At 30.0% G+C, this 20,709-nt stretch overlaps 1 protein-coding gene across 1 annotated transcript; it reads right to left on the reverse strand.

Moving 5' to 3' along the window:
- Positions 1–421: 421 nt before the first annotated feature.
- Positions 422–19,346, reverse strand: LOC142329371 (discoidin domain-containing receptor 2-like). The gene is made up of 6 exons (XM_075373892.1): positions 19,257–19,346; positions 13,481–13,622; positions 7,333–7,482; positions 6,726–6,886; positions 3,173–3,278; positions 422–623 (listed from the first exon to the last, which is right to left on the reverse strand). Exons 1-5 carry the CDS (start codon positions 19,334–19,336, stop codon positions 3,263–3,265), a joined length of 549 nt encoding a protein of 182 aa, XP_075230007.1. The 5' UTR covers positions 19,337–19,346; the 3' UTR covers positions 422–623; positions 3,173–3,262.
- Between the last annotated feature and the right edge of the window lie 1,363 nt (positions 19,347–20,709).

The raw sequence follows: 20,709 nt of genomic DNA on the forward strand, positions 1-20,709 counted from the left end.
TTACAAATAAATTAAAGTTAAAGTAAAATAATATGCACATCATAACAGTTGGAAATATTCCTTAAAAGTAAACCTATCTATCCATTTTCACATTTGCAAATTTTGTTTAGCTTAAAAAAAATACAAACCGATTGTACCGTAACATCACTAATCTTTAATTTCTTTTCTAGTTCGTAATACACTATTAACAAAATCACATAAATGAATTCAGTTAGTGCTTAATTTTAAGATAAAAGATACACTAAATAAATATTATTTACAATATAACTTTTTTATAAAAATGATTAATTATACAATACATATTTACAAAAATTACACACATTTTTGTATTTATGTAACAATACTAAATGTTTTTATTTATAAAGCTACATAGATAATACCCAATTAATATCCAATTAATTTATGTGGACAATGGTAGACATTGACTTCTGTTCAAATGGGATAATTAGTTATGTATCTTATACTTTAAAAGTCTGTACAAAGATTATTTAACAGAAGGAACATGATTTATCAACAAACCTCATGAGTATTTAATTAAAGTTAAAAAAAAATTAACATTAGATATTTTTCCATAAAAATTGCTTCTTATTCAGGAATAGATTTCAAGATCATTTTGTGATTTCCTAAAAACAAAATTAAAAGGTATTATAGAAAGAGTAAAATATAAAAGTGCTATTAAAAAAAATCTTAAGTTACAAAGTTCTCTCTTACCTGAGTTTACACTCTTAGAGGATCATCTCATTCTCTGGAAACTTCTGATAATATCAGAGATTAATGCTTTCGATTCTGAAGGTGGTACAGTTATTATTTAGATTGAGTGTTCATGTATTTTATTAAAACTGTTATCCATTTTGAAAGGCACATACATGTTCATTAAACCTTGTTTTAAAAAAAAATTAACTTGTTCTACAGGGGCAATATAAAAAAAAAAAACAGAACAAATTCACTTATGGCTATCTTATTAAATGTATTTTGATCATTTAATCCTTACAAGGTCAATAAACAGCAGGAATCCCTGCAATGGCTAAAATTTAGTGGCAATTAGATTATTTAAATTGATTTATATAATCTTGTGTTACTATTTCTTTTTGTATTAAAAAAAATATACTATACATATATAAGGATGATACACAGTGCTCGAAAAATTAGAAAAGTGAATAATTTTTTATTTCAAAAAAGTTTTGCTTGTTTATTAAAGAGTAAACATTTTGTCATAATCAAACAATGTTGTGCTCATATATTGTTTCTTTGACTAATAAATTTTATGGTTCTAAAATAGACTTCATTGAAATAATTTATATAACATTTGACTAAGTTTCATTAAAGAAATTACAGAAAATCAGCATTTTAACTGCTTATATTCACCAGGAAAGTCAATGAAAAAAAGAAGATAAGTAAATACTATGCCTGGGCTTTACATATATATATGTGTGTGTGTGTGTGTGTTGTTTATGCACATGTATCATGTTAATGGATATATACGCACACATATACACACTGTTTAATTTATAACATAATCTGTGGTTCTGAAACAGTTATACGAGAAATCTTTATGTAACATAGGAAATAAGATATTGAAATAAACATACTGACATATGGTCTAAAAAGTAGATAGATAATACAGAAATTATATGAGAAATTATTTGACAATTTTGTCCCTGCTTTCATGCATAATGGGAAATTTAATATGTTCTTTAACATTTTTGGATACAATTTTACTTAATAAATAAGTGGGGGAATTAATGCAATCTAATAAAGGTCTCATTGGCATATCTATTTTATGTATTTTAGGTAAAGCTGTTGAAGTAGGGGCTTTTGCATTGGTTGATTTAAAATTTTGTTTGATACAATCGTCCTTTAAAATGTATTTACTATTTTTAATTTTGTGAATGATATTTTTTTTTTAAATTTACATGTAAGATTTTTGATTTCTTTAAATTTATTGTCTATTATAAATTTATTGGTTTACCAATAAAAACCAAACCAATAAACAACAACAAAAAAATATTTGATTGACATACTCAAATTTTCAAATAATATACACATTACCAATAATTTAGAAAACTACCATATATATTTTAACAACGATAAATTAATAAATGAACAAATAGATTTGATAATTATATATTGTATAAGCAAGTACTAAATAATAAGTATAGGGTGAGTTGACCATACTGTTCCCATTCCATTTTACCATAACGATGGTCTTTTGCCTTGTTTTAAGCATTGGACCACTGACACTAACACCTTGCGAAGTTATCGTGAAACATTCATTCAGAGCGTCCTCAACAAGTGGGTCTTTTCCATCACATTTTCTTTTCTGAGATGTTCCATAATCTTTTAAAGCCCATTGTTGGTATATTTTATCTTCTTGGAGCATGATATGAGCTATCATACTTTTCAGTATACTGGTTAGTTCTAATAGTATACACTGTTTTAAGTTAGGTGGATATGTTTTTATTTTGTCAAGAAGCTTTATCATTCATTGAAATATTGTTACACAAAATTTTAACTCACAATTTTAGTTAACTGTTAACAGGTCGATTAAAAACAAAAATTTACACAGTTTAAAGGTAATGATACAGGTGTACGCATAATGGATGTAGGCCTACACATAAAAATGTCAATGAAATGTGCGAAACAACTGGAAATAAAAAATAAAAAACTATGATTGCAGATAACAAAACAACCAGACAGTAACATGTTTACAATCTCTACCCAACACCATTACCTAGCCACATAATTCTCGGAACCACAAAGTTTGTTGTTCACTGCTGGCCTGTTTTTGATAAGAAATATACATCACATATTGGCCCGAATAAGCAGCATTATAGATAAAATAAATGAAGTACTTATCAGTGTAAAATCTTCTTTTGTTTTTATTCCCTAAAGAACAAAATTGCTTCCTATAATTTTTTGGCTTTTCAGCTGGAACATCATTGAAGTTTAATGAAATTAAATTAATGAATTAATTAATATCTAAATTATTGAATTAATTATTAGTGAATTTAATGAAATTAAATTAATTAAGTCGTGAATCATTAATCTTACTTGATCTCAGTCACTAGTTCACATTATTGGAATGGTATCAGTCAACTGGGTAAAATGAATATCAACAAAAACTGAATAATAGAACTACTTAACAATGAATTAATTAACTAAACATACTTACGTTTAATTTTAAGTTGCTTAATGTAGATTTTATTCACTAATATAGCTAATAGAAAAAGTAATTAAAATTCTGTCATGAATTACTGTTATTCTATCTCATCCTGCAACTAAAACAAAAATTAAACTTTATTACTTTAATGAAAGTTCTGCAAATTGAATAATAAACTATGCAGAAAACATATACAAAGTTTATCACTTACTATCATTAACTCACTATTTCACTTATATTGTCTACCCAAAAGTATGCAATTTTGTTTATGTTTACCAAAGTTGGAGCCAAGTTTGGGCAGGTGAAAATATGTATCTAGTTTCAGATTTTCAACAAAAATTAAACACATTGAATCATCCACAAAATTAGAAAATGATGAAAATATGACAAAATGATGAAATGACATAATAAATGATTAAAATTGCAAATGATCACCTCAAATTATATGGAAATTGTTCTTTTTCATTGCTAATTTTGCAGTTCCTTCTAATTCTAGACAAGGAGTTCCTGAAGTCCAGATTTGAAAAACGTTAAAGAAATATAATAATATACCTGGGAATCCTACATAAGCTCTAAATAAATCTATTGCAAGTATTTTTGAAGGCGTTGCTGAAATTCTGTTACAAAATATATAAGACAGAATAAATTCCTATTGCTGTGCATTTTTTGATTACATAAACCATCATTCAAGTTTTATTGACTTGGAATATCAATGAAACGTGTAAATATTTATAAAAATTTACACTTTGGAACACCTACAGCAGTATGGATTATTCAGGGTTATCTATGAATTTGAAACATATTCAGGGTATTCAGGAGAGTTTGATGAACCTCTTGATATTTTTTCTGTTCATTAATGATGGTGGTGAATATCTGGATAGAAGATAAGATAAGCAGAATAAGTCTAAATCTTTTAGCACAAGCTGAAAATTTGAATGCTACCAAATTTTGTATGTAAAGATTTTTGATTTTTGGGGCTTTCTTAATCTATGAGGGAAATCAAGGAAAAATTTATTTCTAAAGAAGTGATTTCTAACAAAAAAAAAGATTAATTTAAAAGAGAATTGTTTAAAAATATTGAAATAATGAAGTATAACTTTAATGAAAACAATGAAAAAATTGCTTCTCATTTTGTGTCCAGATTACAATGTAGGTGCCAAAGTTACTTTAATTTAGATAATCTTTTAAGTGATGAAGAAAAACATTTTTATAATAAAATTAAAAGAGTTAAAGTCAAAAAGCAAAAAATAGAATACACATATATTTTTTGGAAGTAGGGAATAAATTTAAGCAGAATGTTTCTAAAAATACTCATAAATATAGGTGTTAAGCTTAAAAAATTTGCTAAGTAAAGTTTTATCAAAATCTAAAACCTTCTTCAGTAAAAGGTAAAATAAGAAAAAGAAAATTTTCAAAAATACTTTCTGCCTTTAAGGTCTGGGGTCTATAATTTAAAAAAATTGAAGACATTTCTTGACAGCTCTATATATGAAGTATAAACTTTCAAAATACGTCTGAAAAATATTTAAACTGAAGGGAGATAGAGCAAAAGAACAAAATTATATAAGTAATAAAGGTTCAACTTACCAACAATAGTGAATGTAAATTATTCTAGCGCTTTTGGATTTTATACATCCATCATCAGAAACAATCAATTAATTATAAAATTTACGGTTGTTCATTTAATAATTTAGTAAAACAAAGAAAAGAAACTACTCGAACCCTAAGAATAATAAAACAACACCAAAAAGACATACTGAAGTCAAAAGACTAGATTAAATACAGTCAAGAGACTATTTAATCTAGTGACAAAACCTTCAAATATCAGCTCTAAACGTACAAACCTCCCAACCATACTAATAAAGAATAAAAACAGTAAACTGGCCCATATCAATAAAGGCAATGCACAAATCCTAGGTAAATATTTTAACATATACCTAAATTGCAACGGGAAAAGAAACAAAGACATGGTGATAACATTTGTAAATTTCAAGAAAGCTTAGATTGCACCCATAGAGAATCCCTACTAAAAATTCTAAAACACCTCAGACTACATACAAAATTACTAAACATGATAAAACTGAGCCTCACAAACACAAAGTCGAAGGTAAAATTTAGAAGTGAGCTCTTGGAATTATTTGAGATCAAAACAGGGCTGCACCAAGGCGATGGGCTGTCACCACTGTTATTCAACAGTGCTCTAGAAATGGTAAAGAGGGAATGGCTCAGAAAATGCCCCCAAAAAGTAAAAATAGGCCGGAAAGTCAAAACAAACTGTCTTGGTTTTGCTGACTATTTGGCACTGCTAGCAAACTACATTGACGAAGCTAAATCATAGATATTAGAACTTAAAACATTGCAATTAAAATGGGCCTCAAAATATCATTTGAAAAGACAGATATTAGTTCCAAAAATCAACATGATTAAAAGAAGTAAGTAAACATAAATGGTAATGAAATCAAAATAGTAGCCAGATTTAAATACCTCGGAGAAATAATAACAAACAATCTAAATGAAAAAACCTTAATCCAAATAAGAAGAAACAAACTAGCTAAAATTCAAAAATTAATCTGGTACACTTACAATAAAAGATGCCTGTTAATAAATGCAAAAATAAGACACTACAACATAGTTATAAAACCAGTAGCCACTTATGTAGCTGAAAAACTCTTCCATCTGAACAAACAATCAAAGACAGACTCCAGACAATTGAAAGAATTGGAAGAACCTACATCAATAAAAAATATCTAAAAAGTGGTGGATTGTGCCCAACAGAGTCGTGTACAAAGAGTTAGAATCCATCACTGATACCATGCATAAGAGGAGACGGATTCTTTGTACGTATCATGAGAATGCAAGATTCAAGACTTCTGAAACAGCTAGTACAGTTCAACCTCAACTCTATAAGCAACAAGACAGGATGCAGATGGATCAGAGAAATAAGAGAGGTTCTGAAGGAATTGGCCTTATACCAGAAGACACCACAAATAAAATAAGATTAAACAAGAAAATCAAGAACAAAAATACTTGTTTCACACTCACAAGAAAAATCTCACAACATGAACATTTTCAACAGTAGAAAGGGTACGAAGGTCGGAATGTATAAAATGTACTGGAAGGACCGCATGGCCTAAACAGTCACATCAAAGAGACTTAGATAATGGAGTCCTATGCAGTCATAAATAATAGTTATTTCTTCAGTGGTATTCCTAGTGGTAGTGTTGTTAATGATACCTACTTTAAAAAGTTAGGAAATTTCTTTAGTATGAATCGAACAACTTAAGTACGTTAAAAATGTAAGTTGTGTAGTTTCTATCTTTTGTAAACTATCTCAATCACAGGCAGACCTACTCTGGATCAATTATCAACTCCTTCCTTTTGCTACCCCTTTCCTATTCCTTTTTCCTTTCCCTTTTTCCTCAGCCAAGTGCCACAGGAGCAGGAGCTGGAGCTGCTCCTATTCCATTTGTGGAACATGCGGCACCTACTGATAACCACCTTCTTTGTAAGCATCTGTGTTGAATTATAATTCATCAGTGAAAAAAAAATTTCTCTGAGTACTTACTTTGAATACTGTGGTTCATCAGATTTGTTGTTAAATGTTTTTTGTTTTAGGAACAAATATATTTCTTTAAATGTCGGTCTCTGAGTGTGATCTCTTCGCCAACAAGCACATAATAGTTCATAAACCTCTGGTGGACACAAATTAGGTTTTGGTAATAGAACCTAAAAAAAAAGAAAAAAAGATTTAAAAGTAAGATATAATTAATACTAAACTTAAGTCTACCATGCACAATTAAAATATTAATAAAAAGATATTTATTTCAATTTACAACAGTTTAAAAATCATATAATCAAATAACTGATAATAATTTTACATGCAGTAAAAAAAAGCAGCACCTTGTTTACATAAGTATTTATCCTATAAAACATTTTTTAACAATAACTGAACTAATTCTATAAGACGTATTCCTCAGCAAATGGTTACACACGTGTAAATTTCTTAAGAATGTTATATTTTGTCACATTTATTGATGAATTTTGTTATTTCAGTATGGATAAGTTAGATATAACCTATTTTTAATTAAATAGATCAATCAATTAATAACAACATATACATGCTCAGAAATACAAAGCAGAATTTTTAAAAACAATTAAAATATAATATTAACCTGTAATTCTCCACCATAATACATGTTTTCAGCATTTTGAATGACTTGATCATTTGACATATGTAAAAATGGCTTCTGTTGTGCAAGTCCAAGAATTTCCCACACAGTTACACCATAAGACCATACACTGCTGGCACAAGTATATCGTTCCTACAAAAAAGTCGTAAAATAAGATTGTTTATATCCAATATTACTGAAAAAATATTACTTCAAGTAGATTTTATCTCAACATAACATCAGAACTCATTTCCTAAATTTAAAAATGGCTTATAGTAGCATTCCATTTATATAAAATGATTGGAAGTATGTACTTACCAAATTAAAATTAATAAATTTAATTTCAAGAAGAGGAAAAAGGGGTACAAGGATTTCATAGTTTCCAATGAAACAAATTATATTTCCAACAAATAAATTACAAACAATCATAGGTTATGTCGGAGTAAAAACAAATATGGTAAGAGAATTGTGATAGAAATGCAAGCGTGAGGCTATAGATCTGTTAGATGGGAACAGGAAAGTGAAGTTAATAGAGTTTAAAAGAGTAAAGACTTCCTTTCAAAAATAATAAAGAAAAGAGTCACATCAGATAATATACCACAATAAATATCTAACATAGGTTCTGCTGACTTAGTATAAACGAGGTAGAGAAAAGAAAGAAGATGCTTTATGGAGAGAGCCTGGATATCATGCTTTATGGATTTGGTTAATGTAGTGATGCGTAATAAAAAAAGAAATGAAGGAAGAGGATTATATGATGGAGATTATATTACCGAGCTCATCTAGGCATTAAAAAATTCTGATGATCTCAGACACTGACAACTGATGGAAAGTAGAATTAATCTAATATTAAAAATTGTCACTCTAAATACCTTTTCCAACTCAATGCTAGGTTTTTGTAAGCTTGCTGGATAATTTAAAATAATATTTTCATCCTGAATTTCAGGTGGTTAACACAGAATTTAATATAATCGCTCCACTCTACTTTGTAGTCCATACAAGATCATGAAAACAGTGTGATATGTTCATAAAAGGGAGTATATATAGATACTGATGCATATGGACACAACTAGTAAGATGAATCATCAGATTCATTGCCACTGCTTCGTTCAAATACCTTTTATCTATTTGTTTTTGTAGGGTTAGTCTCAGAACCTTTTAACCACATTGCATAAGAACTGAAATAGGCATAGACCAATCAACAATCAGAAAATTTATAATTAAGTTGTTATTAAACAAGTTATTTTTTTAGTAATAAATAATAAATGTGTAATTCAATAACCATTTTTATTTAAAAAAAGAATATATATATATTATATATATATATATATATGTAGAAAAAATGCTCACTTCAATTGTGAACAACAATCATTCATAGATATTGTTGAAATAGTGTATAAAAAACTAAATACTTAGTAAAATAATAGAAAAAATGATAATAATAAAAATAATAACTAAATAAATACTTACAAAATAATAAAAAAGGAGTATTTCTAAATGAACAAGCAATTTAAATAATTATAATTCTTTAAACTGAAATGTAGTCTATAAATTAGAGGAACTTCGGTTAGCTAGAGTTAAGGATTGGTTGGATTATAGTAAGTTTCTAAACCTCACAAAAATTTAGTACATAACTTTCTAACAGAATGTTACTGGTTAGTCTCTAGAATCAATATTAAAATTGTGAACTGCTAATAGTAACTATATTAAATCCATACAACTGTACAGAATACAAAAAGAAGAAAATTTTTAAACACTTGGGTTATTAATTGATCAACATCTAAGGTGGAATTATTATGTTAATAGTATTGTAACAAGACCAGTATAACGGACCTGAGTAACAGATCCCTACCAATTAAGAAGGAAGTAGTAGAAAATATAATTATGGGAGGAATCCAGGAAGGAGCTAAAAGAAATCATTTTAGTAAAGCTAACAGGTCCGTTTAACAATCGTGCTTTGTAATACTGCCTGCTGACACACATAAACAGGTGTTGTTCCATGAGAAGAGTTACTGGACCCAGTAACTATCAGTGGGATGGAATTCTGGTTTTCAATATTTAACTACTTATAAATAAATCCTGACAATTACTTTAAGTTCTGTTTTGTATGTAATCAATGTTTATTATGATTACTGACATTTATTATTATTATTATTATTATTGTAGTAGTTGTGATTACTATTGTTATTATTTGTTTACTATTATTTATTATCATTACTATTGTTATTATTATTGATTTGTCTTATTTTATTTATGATCCTAAACTAATAAATTGTAATTAAATAAACATTTTCAATTGTCAACTCTCAATATCCTGATCTAGCTACAAACATGCATAATATATTAAAAAAGGGTCTGAACTAAGGTTTATGTGTTTGTAAATTGAGAGATTGATTTTATTACATAAGAGTTTTGTTACACAGATAATTTTAGCTCATCCTTATGTATATTTTGATACTGTATGCAAATATGACCATAAAATTTGTCCTAATACTTATTTTTTTTTTTTGTAATTGTCACTAATAAAATATGAAAACAGTTAAAATAATTTTTCTCTATTAACACTAAACACTGATAACAATTTGTTGTGAGTCAAGGTTTGTAATAATGATAGTATGAAGACACTTTTAAATGAAACATACTTATAAATGGTTCAGAGTGGAATAATTGGCAGCAAGACCAGTGCTGAAAATAAAAATATCCTCTTTCCAAGGTTAATAAATTTTTTTTATTGAAAAATGGTAGTTTTAACTTATTTTCTTAGGTAGTTTTACAGAATGCTATCAGGATCATTAGTGCAAGAAAGAGATGATTACTTTTACTGTAAAGTTAACAACTCTTTAATTTCTAATAAAAATGAAACAACACTTAATAAAGGATTCAGACTTTGAGAGGAGTCTGAATAAATCTGAGAAAACAGCAAAGTTATAATTTCAAAATATTATTAAATCATTCCTGAGAAAAAATATGACTGAAAATTATATAAAATTGATGGGTGAATTTCTTGAAGATTATAAAAAACTGGAATGCAGTAAGTCTCTAAAAATTCATTCACATTTCTCCTTTTCTTCACCTAATCTTGGAAATCTAAGTGATGAGCACAGTGAATGCTTTCATTAGGACACGTCAATGATGGAAACAAACTTCTAGAAAAAATGGAGCCCAAATATAGGAGAAAGCTAAAGAAAAACAGATATTAACTAAGATAATATCATACTATAGGCTATATAATTTTTTAAAAAAGGATCAGTGTTATTAAAAAACTCATCCCTCCATTCAATTTTGGACTGCATATTTGAAATCGAAACAAAAAATATTAAGATACCTTATAAAATGCATTTAACAGAAAAAAAAAATATTTTTTAAGTTATTTGTCACTGTCAGCTCTTTGTACACCCCATTTTTTATTGGTCCAGTCAATATTACAGTATGGTTTAATAGGATTGGAAAAGATTATTGTTTAACTTTAATGCCAATAAGTAAATTAAATATTATAAGAATTACATTAAAAAAAAAAGTCAACTTTCAGTTGCACTCTTCAAAAAAACTAGATTTATTAAAAATTAAAAAACTTTTTATAATGCATTCTGTTCTTTTTTTATCAAAAAGTAAAAATTATCACCTTCCATATCAATATAGAGTGGTAGAAGGGTTGCAGCAGGACTACTGAGTAAGCCAAGAAGTCATATATAACTTCCACTCAAAGGAATTTCTCCAGTGTAGATTGTAGATTCTAAAATATTTGCAACCTCACTCCTTATGTGATTTTGCACATAGTACTAAAATAGATTAAGAAAGAAATATTTCTACGATTCTGACCTAAAATTTCAGTAAAAATTATATCATTCTAAGTTTAATAAGTAATTTATACCACACATTCAACATTAAAATAGAATGGCAAAATGTTAGATGAGAAGTAGAGGTAGCAGCTCATGATGACATAGATTTAAGAAAAAGTGTAGAAAACAAAATGTGTGTAAAAATATGGAATAATCAAATTAAAGAGCAGAGGACCAAAAAAGCTGGTTATTGGAAATACCTGCAAAACCCAAGTGAATAAAGGAAGAATACAGACTAAGGCATAATGGAGAAAATTTCATCAAAGGAAATGTCACAAAGACTCTTGAAATTTGTTTATTACCAGGATAGCGAATGACATCTATAGATGACAGTAGCTTACAAAATATTGAAATACATAAGTATCTATTTCAGAAAGGAAACATTGCAATCAGTTGCAGTTGTAGAAAAGAAATTATAGAAGCATCATACGAATTTATGGTGGAATCCAAACAAGGAAGGTCACTTCCTAAAGAAGTAATTGATGTAGATTTGTTAGAAGCAAATAAGTTAAATAAGACAAACTTGAGAATAAATGATTAAAACTTGAGAATAAGAAGGAAATGGATCAAAAGGAATCTATGCTAAGTTATTTAAACGTGGAGAATTTTTAAGGTTACAACTTTTACATATGTGTTAAATATGTTCGGCAAGGCATGTGACTCTTAATACTTACAATAGCAGTTATTATCTCATTATTTAAAAAAGGAAGTAAAGAGAATTATGATAACTATTAAGAAATGAGTGTTATAAACACAAACTATAAAAGTTATAATTGTATGGAAAGTAAAAGTTGTAGATCATTATTGATGGTCTTCTCTCAAATGTATGGGCAAAATACATTTTGCGGTTAAGCAAATACATTTTTAGAAGAAAACTGTGGTAGTTTTGGATATTCTTGGTGACCCAGCTCATTTGATTATTGCAATTAAGAGACTTTATCAAGATAATAAAATTGTTAGAAATTGTAAATTGTAAGATAGATTTTTATCTATATTAGATGAAATACTCATAGTTATTAATAAAGGATTAAGAAAGGGTGCAGTTTCTCCCCTACATTATTTAATATTTACGTCAATGAGATACTGATGTGTTGAAAAGCTGTAGTGAGTGCAGGATTATTACTCTGATGTATATATGTAAAATTAATAAGCTGTTATTCTGTAGATAATCAGACCATAATTCAAGAAACTGAGGAGGATGATTTTCAATATTTATCTTTTAAACGAATAAAATTTGTTCTCCAAATTTTAAGGCAAGTTACTGTGTCATCAAAATTAGTAGTTCAAAATGTAATGTAAATCTGAAACAATGTCTGCTTTTGATTATCTGAGTTGTACTGTAAAATTATCTAAGTAGTACTGTTGTTTTATAGTACCACACACCAGTTGTATACATGAATGTTCCACATATGATGGGAACATTTACGTACATAATCGATGTGTAGTACTGTAAATCACAGCTTAATATATAAAGTTAGAAAAAACACTAAGTTAATATACTTCAAAATAATAACAGTTAAAATGCTGTTATATGGAAACAAAGCTTGAGTTTTGGGTAAGAAAGGGTAGGTTTGCTTGGCATTTCTCCTGCCACCACCCCATTCGGTTGCCCTAAAGCATACGACCAAATGTCTGTGCCACAAACGGCTACTGAGCCTCGATACAGTTTAGCGACCAGAATCCTAAATAGCTCCTAGAGCTTACCTAACAGCATGAGTGGACCAAGCGTGAAGCCATACACCACCAACTTACGTGTCCTAACCGCTCACTTGTCATATATTTGCTGAAATGGGTAGGCTCACCCCATCAACTACTAAAAATATATATGACATCCATAAATTAAAATTCATTTCGCTTGTATTCTTACAAGCAAAATGAATTTAAATTTAAAGGGTAAGGGTAATTTAAAGGGTAGAGTAAAATTCAAGCTACATAAAAGAAGTTTTTAAGATTTGTAAAAGGCCACTCCAGAATCTGACATGCAGTATAAACCACAAGCGCTAAAGATTTTGGTTGCCCAAAAAGAAGGTAGATGGTATTAAAGAAGGTAGAAATAGATGGTATTTGAAAAACTAAATTTAGGACTGGAACAAGCTGAAAGTTTAAATATTATGGGCAAGAAGAAGAAGATATCATACATCTTGTTCAAACAAATTACTAACTACAAAGGTCCTTAACACAACACAACACCATATCCAATAATTATAAAACAGTTAGTACTAGAAATTCACAATTCAAAACATGAGAAATTTATGTGGTGCATAATATTTTTTTAATAACAATTATTCTATTAAAATAAAACATCTCATTACCAATAAAATACTTTCCCAAGGTAACCATCTAATTGGAGCAGGTGGTCGTCCTCCAATTTCACTGTAATCTTCACTGTACTTAGAATTACATATGGCTATATCTGCTATCTTCACTATAAAATTTCTTCCAACTAAACAATTCCTAAAAAACAAAAAAAAAAAATTCAAAAATCAGTAGTATGTTAACTAGTTTCCAAGAATTAATCTTTAAACAACTCTGAATGAATACAGTTAGTGAAAAGTATTTTAAAAATTAATTAACGATCATAATATCAAATAACAAAACAACATAAGATAAATTAAGCTTTAAATATAGTAATCTCTTTTTAGTTATACATTTATTTTATATTTAATTCTCCAACAGTTCAATTTCAACAAATTTTCAAAGATATTTCAGCAACTAGTTCAACAATTATATTGTTCATTTTTAAATATTAATTTTCCTATAAAGAAAAAAAATGCAAATATGAACTTCTTGGTCAATTATTTCAAATAGTATTTCTGTAGTACAAATAATAAAAATTTAGAGGAATGTTAACAGTTAACTATCATATCTATATATATGTAGGGTTCATAAAGTATGGCAACTCTTAAATAACTTTTCAACTATTATAAATAAAAAATGAGATTTAAGAAATGCTCTCATCTCAAAACGATGAATTTGTTCATTAATAGACCACCACTCTTCAAGGATCCAGGGGGGCTCACTTGGAAAACTGGAATCACTTTAAAGGGTATTGAAAAATACAAATCTTTGACATAAAAAAAACTGTTGGGCTATGACAATTCTAACTCTAATAGTGGCCATTTAGTGTTTTTCAAAGCTAGTTTCAAAAGTGGTCTACAGTAACTCTTAAATAACTAACTGATCAACAGTAAAACTTAAAATAAATAAAATTAAGCAAAAGTTCCTACTTCAAAATGATCTATTTTTCAGTATAAGACCACCAAACCATAAAGCTATTTAAAACTTTTGAATTCCTTCCTATGAAAGCCCCAGGGAATTTGAGCTGTGGTGATCTAACAACAAAATTGATCATTTCAAGTTAGAAGCATTTGCTAAACTTTGTTTTTCTATGTTTAACCATTGAAAAGTTACTTAGGGGTTGCCATACTTTCTGAACAAGAACTCAATAAATACATAATATTTTAGAATATAATAAAATTCAACCATTTTTGTAAATCCAATTTACAAAAACATAAAATTCTGAATTTGAAACAATGATAGAAAATCCATGTCTATGTAAGATTAATTTTTTTTTATCTTCAGTCATTTCACTGGTTTGATGCAGCTCTCAAATTTCCCTATCTAATGCCAGTAATTTCAATTCAGTATATCCCCTACATCCTACATCCCTAACAATTTGTTTTACGTATTCAAAATGTCGCCTGCCTGTACAATTCTTCCCATCTACCTGTCCCTCCAATATCAAAGTGACTATTCAAGGGTGTTTTATGATTTGTCTTGTAAGTCTCTCTTCTTTTGGCTATATTTTTACATATGCTTCTTTCGTCATCAATTTGCTGCGGCACCTCTTCATTTGTCACTTTATACACCCACCTAATTTTTAACATTCTCCTACAGCACTGCATTTCAAAACCTTCTAATCTTTTCTTCTCAGGCACTCTGATCATTCAAGTTTCACTTCTATTTAAAGCTACGCTCCAAACATATACGGTGTGGTCCAAAAGTCTCAGTACAGCCTATTATTTCAGAAGTTGTAAAGAAAATGAAACATTTGGATACAACAACATAAATTTAGGTATGTGGGCTCACCTTTTGGGCAAAAACAACAACGACCGCCATTTTGAATCGCCGTCCATTTATTTAAATAGGAAGGGGGTCATGTGATATATCAAAATAGACTGAAATTTTACCAGGAATTCATTTATGCAATCAGATTTAACATAACTGTTACAGTGTAGGAGTTATTAGCATCCAAAAGTTTGAAAATCTTATTCTTTTGCAGGCAACATATGGTGGCTTTGATGAAGGAAGAGCAAATTGTAGTGATCCTGATGTCTGATGAATGAAGCAGTTGAGTCATTGCAGCAGATTTCAGCAGGTGCCACCCAGAGAGACCACCGATTTTGCATAACACTGTTACATGTCTCATATCCAAATTCAAGGAAACTGGAAATGTGTCTGACAGGCGACGTAGTGGTCGTCCCAGATCTTCCACTGATGAGACAACCTCAATGATGGTCTAAGCCGCCTTTGCTAGGAGCCCACAATGCAGCACTCAATGTCTTTCAAGTGAAATTGGTGTTAGCCATTCCTCCATTCTGCATATTCTTCATAGTAAAAAATGGCACCCATTTACGATGCAAATACCGCAAAAACTTTCTGAGGATGACCCAGACAGACCCATCGAGTTCTGTATGTGGGAATTACATCAATATCAGAACAACCCTACATTCCCACAGAGAATCCTACTCAGTGACAAAGCAATGTTTTATGTCAGTGGTGAGGTGAACCGGTGGAATCCGGTGATTCTGCCAACATCGATACTAATATTGGTATATTGGTGTGATGAAAATCCACACTGGATTGACCCAACCTATGTTGTTGGAGATGATAAAATTATGGTGTGGTGTGGGATATGGAGTATCCGTGTGGTTTGACCAATCTTCATCGATGGAAACCTTAATTTTTAGCGATTCTTGGACATGCTGAGAGACACTGTCTTTCCTTCCCTTTTAAATGAAGATGGATTCCTTTCATTTTTTCAAGAAGATGGTGCTTGCCACACTTTGGGCTAAATGTTCGTCAGTGGCTTAATGTCCAATTTCCTTGGCAATGGATTGGTTTGGTCACCGTGGCCCAGTGGAATGGCCACCAAGGTCAGCAGACTTCACATCTATGGCCTTTATTTGTGGGGGGATTTGAAGCAACTTGTTTACACAGAGAAGATTCATAATGTTCACTATCTGCAACAAAGAATTACACTTTGCTCCACAGAAATCACACCAGAAGTGCTTCTGTGAGTGTCTGCTGACTGGATTAAGTGACTGGGGTTTTGCATTCAACAAAATGGTCGACATATTGAACACATCATGTAACCCTCTAGTGTCAATTTTGGATGCCAGTAACTCCTACACCATAACAGTTATGTGAAATTTGATTGCAGAAATGAATTCTAGGTAAAATTTCAGTCTGTTTTGGTACATCACATGACTCCCTTCCCACTTAAATAAATGGACGGCGATTCAAAACGGTGGATCTCAAATAGCGGTCATTGTTGTGTTATACTCCAGAACTGGGCTCTCATACCTAATTTATGTTGGTGTATCCAAATGTTTGGATACACCCATGCGACTGAGGATGTGGCTTCCCTTCGCCAGTGGCAGTCCTGATTGTGACTTGGTAATGCCAACACCATGATGAGGTGTGGGGTTTGTCCCCGGCTCCTGCGCGGACCGGAATGAGGTTGCGTTCCCCTTGTTAGGTGATCTAAATTGGGCTACTTATTTGGGTGCAGATCTGAATTTCTATGTTGCGTAAGGCATAATTTTGATTGGGATGAGTATAGCACTGATTTAACTTTAATCTCGTTCGTTCTCTGAGGCATTCACAGTCACGAACAGTGATGTCAAATCTTTACTAGGCGCAGGGTTCGCGGTTCCGCAGTTTCGGTCAATTAGTTTGAGGGAATCATGTTAGGTTGGATGAGAAGATGTTTGATTGGGACCTACGTGAAGGTGAAATTTGATATGTATTTTACTGAGACATTTTCATCGGTAGCATCCCAACCGAGGCCTGGCTGATGACTGCGAGATGCAATCAGTTAGAGGGTCTAAAGACGACTTCCGGTAAAGCCCCTCAGGGCTTGGAACGAAGGGGGTGGTGTGGCGACTGGTAACGTCACAAGATTGGTGTCTTCCCTCTACGGGGTTGGGATGCACCCAAATATTTCATTTTCTTTACAACTTCTGAAATAATAGGCTGTACTACAACTTTTGGGCCATCTGTACTTTCAAAAATGCTTTCCTGATGTTTAAATTAATTTTTGATGTAAACAAATTATATTTCTGATTGAAAACTTGTTTCATTTGTACTATTCGGCATTTTATATTGCTCCTGCTCTGTTCAACTTTAGTAATTCTACTTCAAATAACAAAATTCTTCTACCTCCATAACCTTTTCTCGTCCTACTTTCATATTCAGTGGTCCATCTACTTTATTTTTACTACATTTCATTACTTTCATTTTGTTCTTGTTTATTTTCATATATGTTTATTTTCATATGGTAGTTCTTGTGTAGGACTTCATCCATGCCATTCCTTGTTTCTTCTAAATCTTTTTTACTCTCAGCTAGAATTACTTCATCATCAAATTGTAGCATCTTTATCTTTTCACCTTGCACTGTTATTCTGATCTAAGTTGTTCTTTAACATCATTAACTGCTAGTTCTATGTAAAGATTAAAGAGTAATGGGGATAGGAAACATCCTTGTCTGATTTCCTTTTTTATTATTACTTCTTTCTTATGCTCTTTGATTATTATATGATTCATTTATACAATGAAAACTCCAAACAGCATATGGTATTTGGGGCAGAAAATTTATCCAATGTGTAAGGAGGTGTCTGTAGTTCAAAGGGAGGCTGAGTAAAGCATTTTTTTTAAAGTTCTAATTCACAAGAAACTTTTTCTATATCCACATTATTGTAGATTCTGAAAATAACTAATAATATGATTAATTAGTTAATAGATAATAGCATTAGTCAACAACAAGCTTAAGATACTGCACAGAACAGTAGAACAAAATTGTTCATTTATCATGGTTTCATATAAATATCAGTTCCAGCCATACTATTTAGAATGATAACAGAATACTGTGTGTAAAAGTTTGTATTTCATTTTTTTTTTTGTTAGGAATCAAGGAAATTAATATTACTGTTAAACAAAGAATCAAGAGGCAAACCATGAATTGTGAAAATATTACTTAAAAGAATGTTCCCATTCTTTTGACAGTATGGCATGGCACCAAAATCTTGTTGAAATTCTTCATTGTACTGTGGGAAATTGTTTGAAGTTGTGTCACAACCCTTTCCTTCAGAATCTTGAAATATCCATCACTTTTCAATATACCATCTACTGAAAGTAATGAACAAGGGCCTTCAAATCAGAAACAACACCAAAACCTTTTTTCTGTGGATGTTTAACTGATTGCTGAGTATGAGCCAGTATATTTTCATCTGATGCTTTTCAACATGTTTCCCCTGAACATAAAAAGTCAAAAAGTCACTTGTCATAAAACAAACATATTTCCAGTCTTCTTTGGTCTAGTTAGCTTGTGCTTTATCACTCAAGAGCCTTTTTTGCATATTGCCTGTGTTAGAAGCTGCTTTTTAGCTGGTTGACGAGCTTTCTAACCAACTGCAAGAAGTCAGTGTCTAACAGTTGTCGCATATAATATGTTCCACTAGTAGCTAATTCTCAAGTTAAGTCCACAACAGATAATTTTGGAACAAGTTTACTTTTCCTAACTAAAAACTGATCCTGTGCTAGAGTAGGTTTATTGCCATAACAAAAAAATAAACAAAAAATTCTCCATGTTCAAATTAATTTGCAAGCTACTATAATAAGATATGAATTAATCTTTCACTTATAGTAGTTTTTTTTTTAAAGAATGTCATCTGCACTTTTGACAATCAACATGTTAGAAAAAATTTGATTACTAAAATCATTACATAACAATTTTTAATTTACCACAACTATAAGTGATAAGTTCTAACCGAAACATACATAACAAGGAACATAAAATTAACTCACCTTGCTGCTAAGTCTTTGTGAACTAAATTTTTAGATTCTAAATACTTCATTCCTGATGCAATTTGTATCGCAAAATTCATTAGAGATACAGGCCTGTAACAAAACAATAAAAAAGTAGTTTAACTTAGATGTAAGTAACCTAATATTAATTTTTTTCCCTAATGTGTGTGTTGCAATTTGTTCAACTAGTGAACAATAAGCAACCCCCCCTCCCTGTGGCTCAATTTGATGAGGATGATATGAGTGACATGTAAATGTGGTATAGTCTTGTACAAACTCAGGCTGACCATTCGTGAGACGTGTGGTTAATTGAACCCCAACCACCATCATACACTGGTGATCACTGTCTAGTATTCAAATTCATTACAAAAGCAATCAACTTTTACAAGGATTTGAATCTCAGAACCTTTGACTTCGAAAATCAGCTGTTAAACAACTGATTTTGCAACAATGAGTTGATCACTAGACCAGTCCAGTGATAACCTAATATGAATAATTATTTTTACATCTATTTGTGTTACGCGCATTACATTAAAAAAATAACTAACAATAAATCAGAATGTAGAAGACATTAATGAAAATTATTTGCACACATAATAATAAACATTGGTTGGGTACAGAAAATTTAAGGTTACAAATTTTTTTAAAATTATTATTATTAAATTCATTCACAAAGAAATGTTGAAATCTAAAATTGATAATTTTTTTTAATTTATGTATTTTTAATATTTGTAAATAAATAAATTAGTCAATTTAATTTAATTTATAAATAAATAATTTAATTTTTTATTTTAAATAAATTAATGGGAAGATTTTTTAAACGGTTCATACTTAGAAATGGCAGTAGAAGCAATGTAACAATACTACATATAATAGTGAATGTCTGACACTACTATGGATGCTTAAAAGAAATAAGACGTTTTCATGGTTTTAAGTGTATGAATTGAATGATTTGTAATTGTGTGTTCTGATTTAAAATATATCTTTCATATGTTATATCTTTTACATGATTACAGAAAATCATGCATATGATTTACTGTAATCATATGCATGAATCATAACTAAATTAAAAGGAGGTGCAACATTTCAAAGAAAGAAGGATGAAAGAAGACCAAAGGAAACCATTTAATACTTTCTGATGATATTTTGTTTTATTCAAAACCTTCCCTAAAGGGTTGGAGACAAAGGATCCTTTCTTTTTTTTGTTATTTCTGGACTCAAGAGTTACATATTTAATTAGTTAATTCCATTAGTTTATCACTTTATCGTTAAACATTTCATTGCCTTTAATATCTTGGTAATCCATTTTGTAATTTTTTTTTACACTTCTTTGCTAACACAAAAATCTAATAACAGATTTTGTTCTCGTTAACAGTTGTCCTATTTACACAAGAAACAGATTTTATATGTGTATCCTGCTTACCCAGAAGCACAGTCAATATTTCAAGATCTC

Source organism: Lycorma delicatula, chromosome 8 (assembly GCF_047948215.1).
Source record: "Lycorma delicatula isolate Av1 chromosome 8, ASM4794821v1, whole genome shotgun sequence".
NCBI classification, from domain to species: domain Eukaryota; kingdom Metazoa; phylum Arthropoda; class Insecta; order Hemiptera; family Fulgoridae; genus Lycorma; species Lycorma delicatula.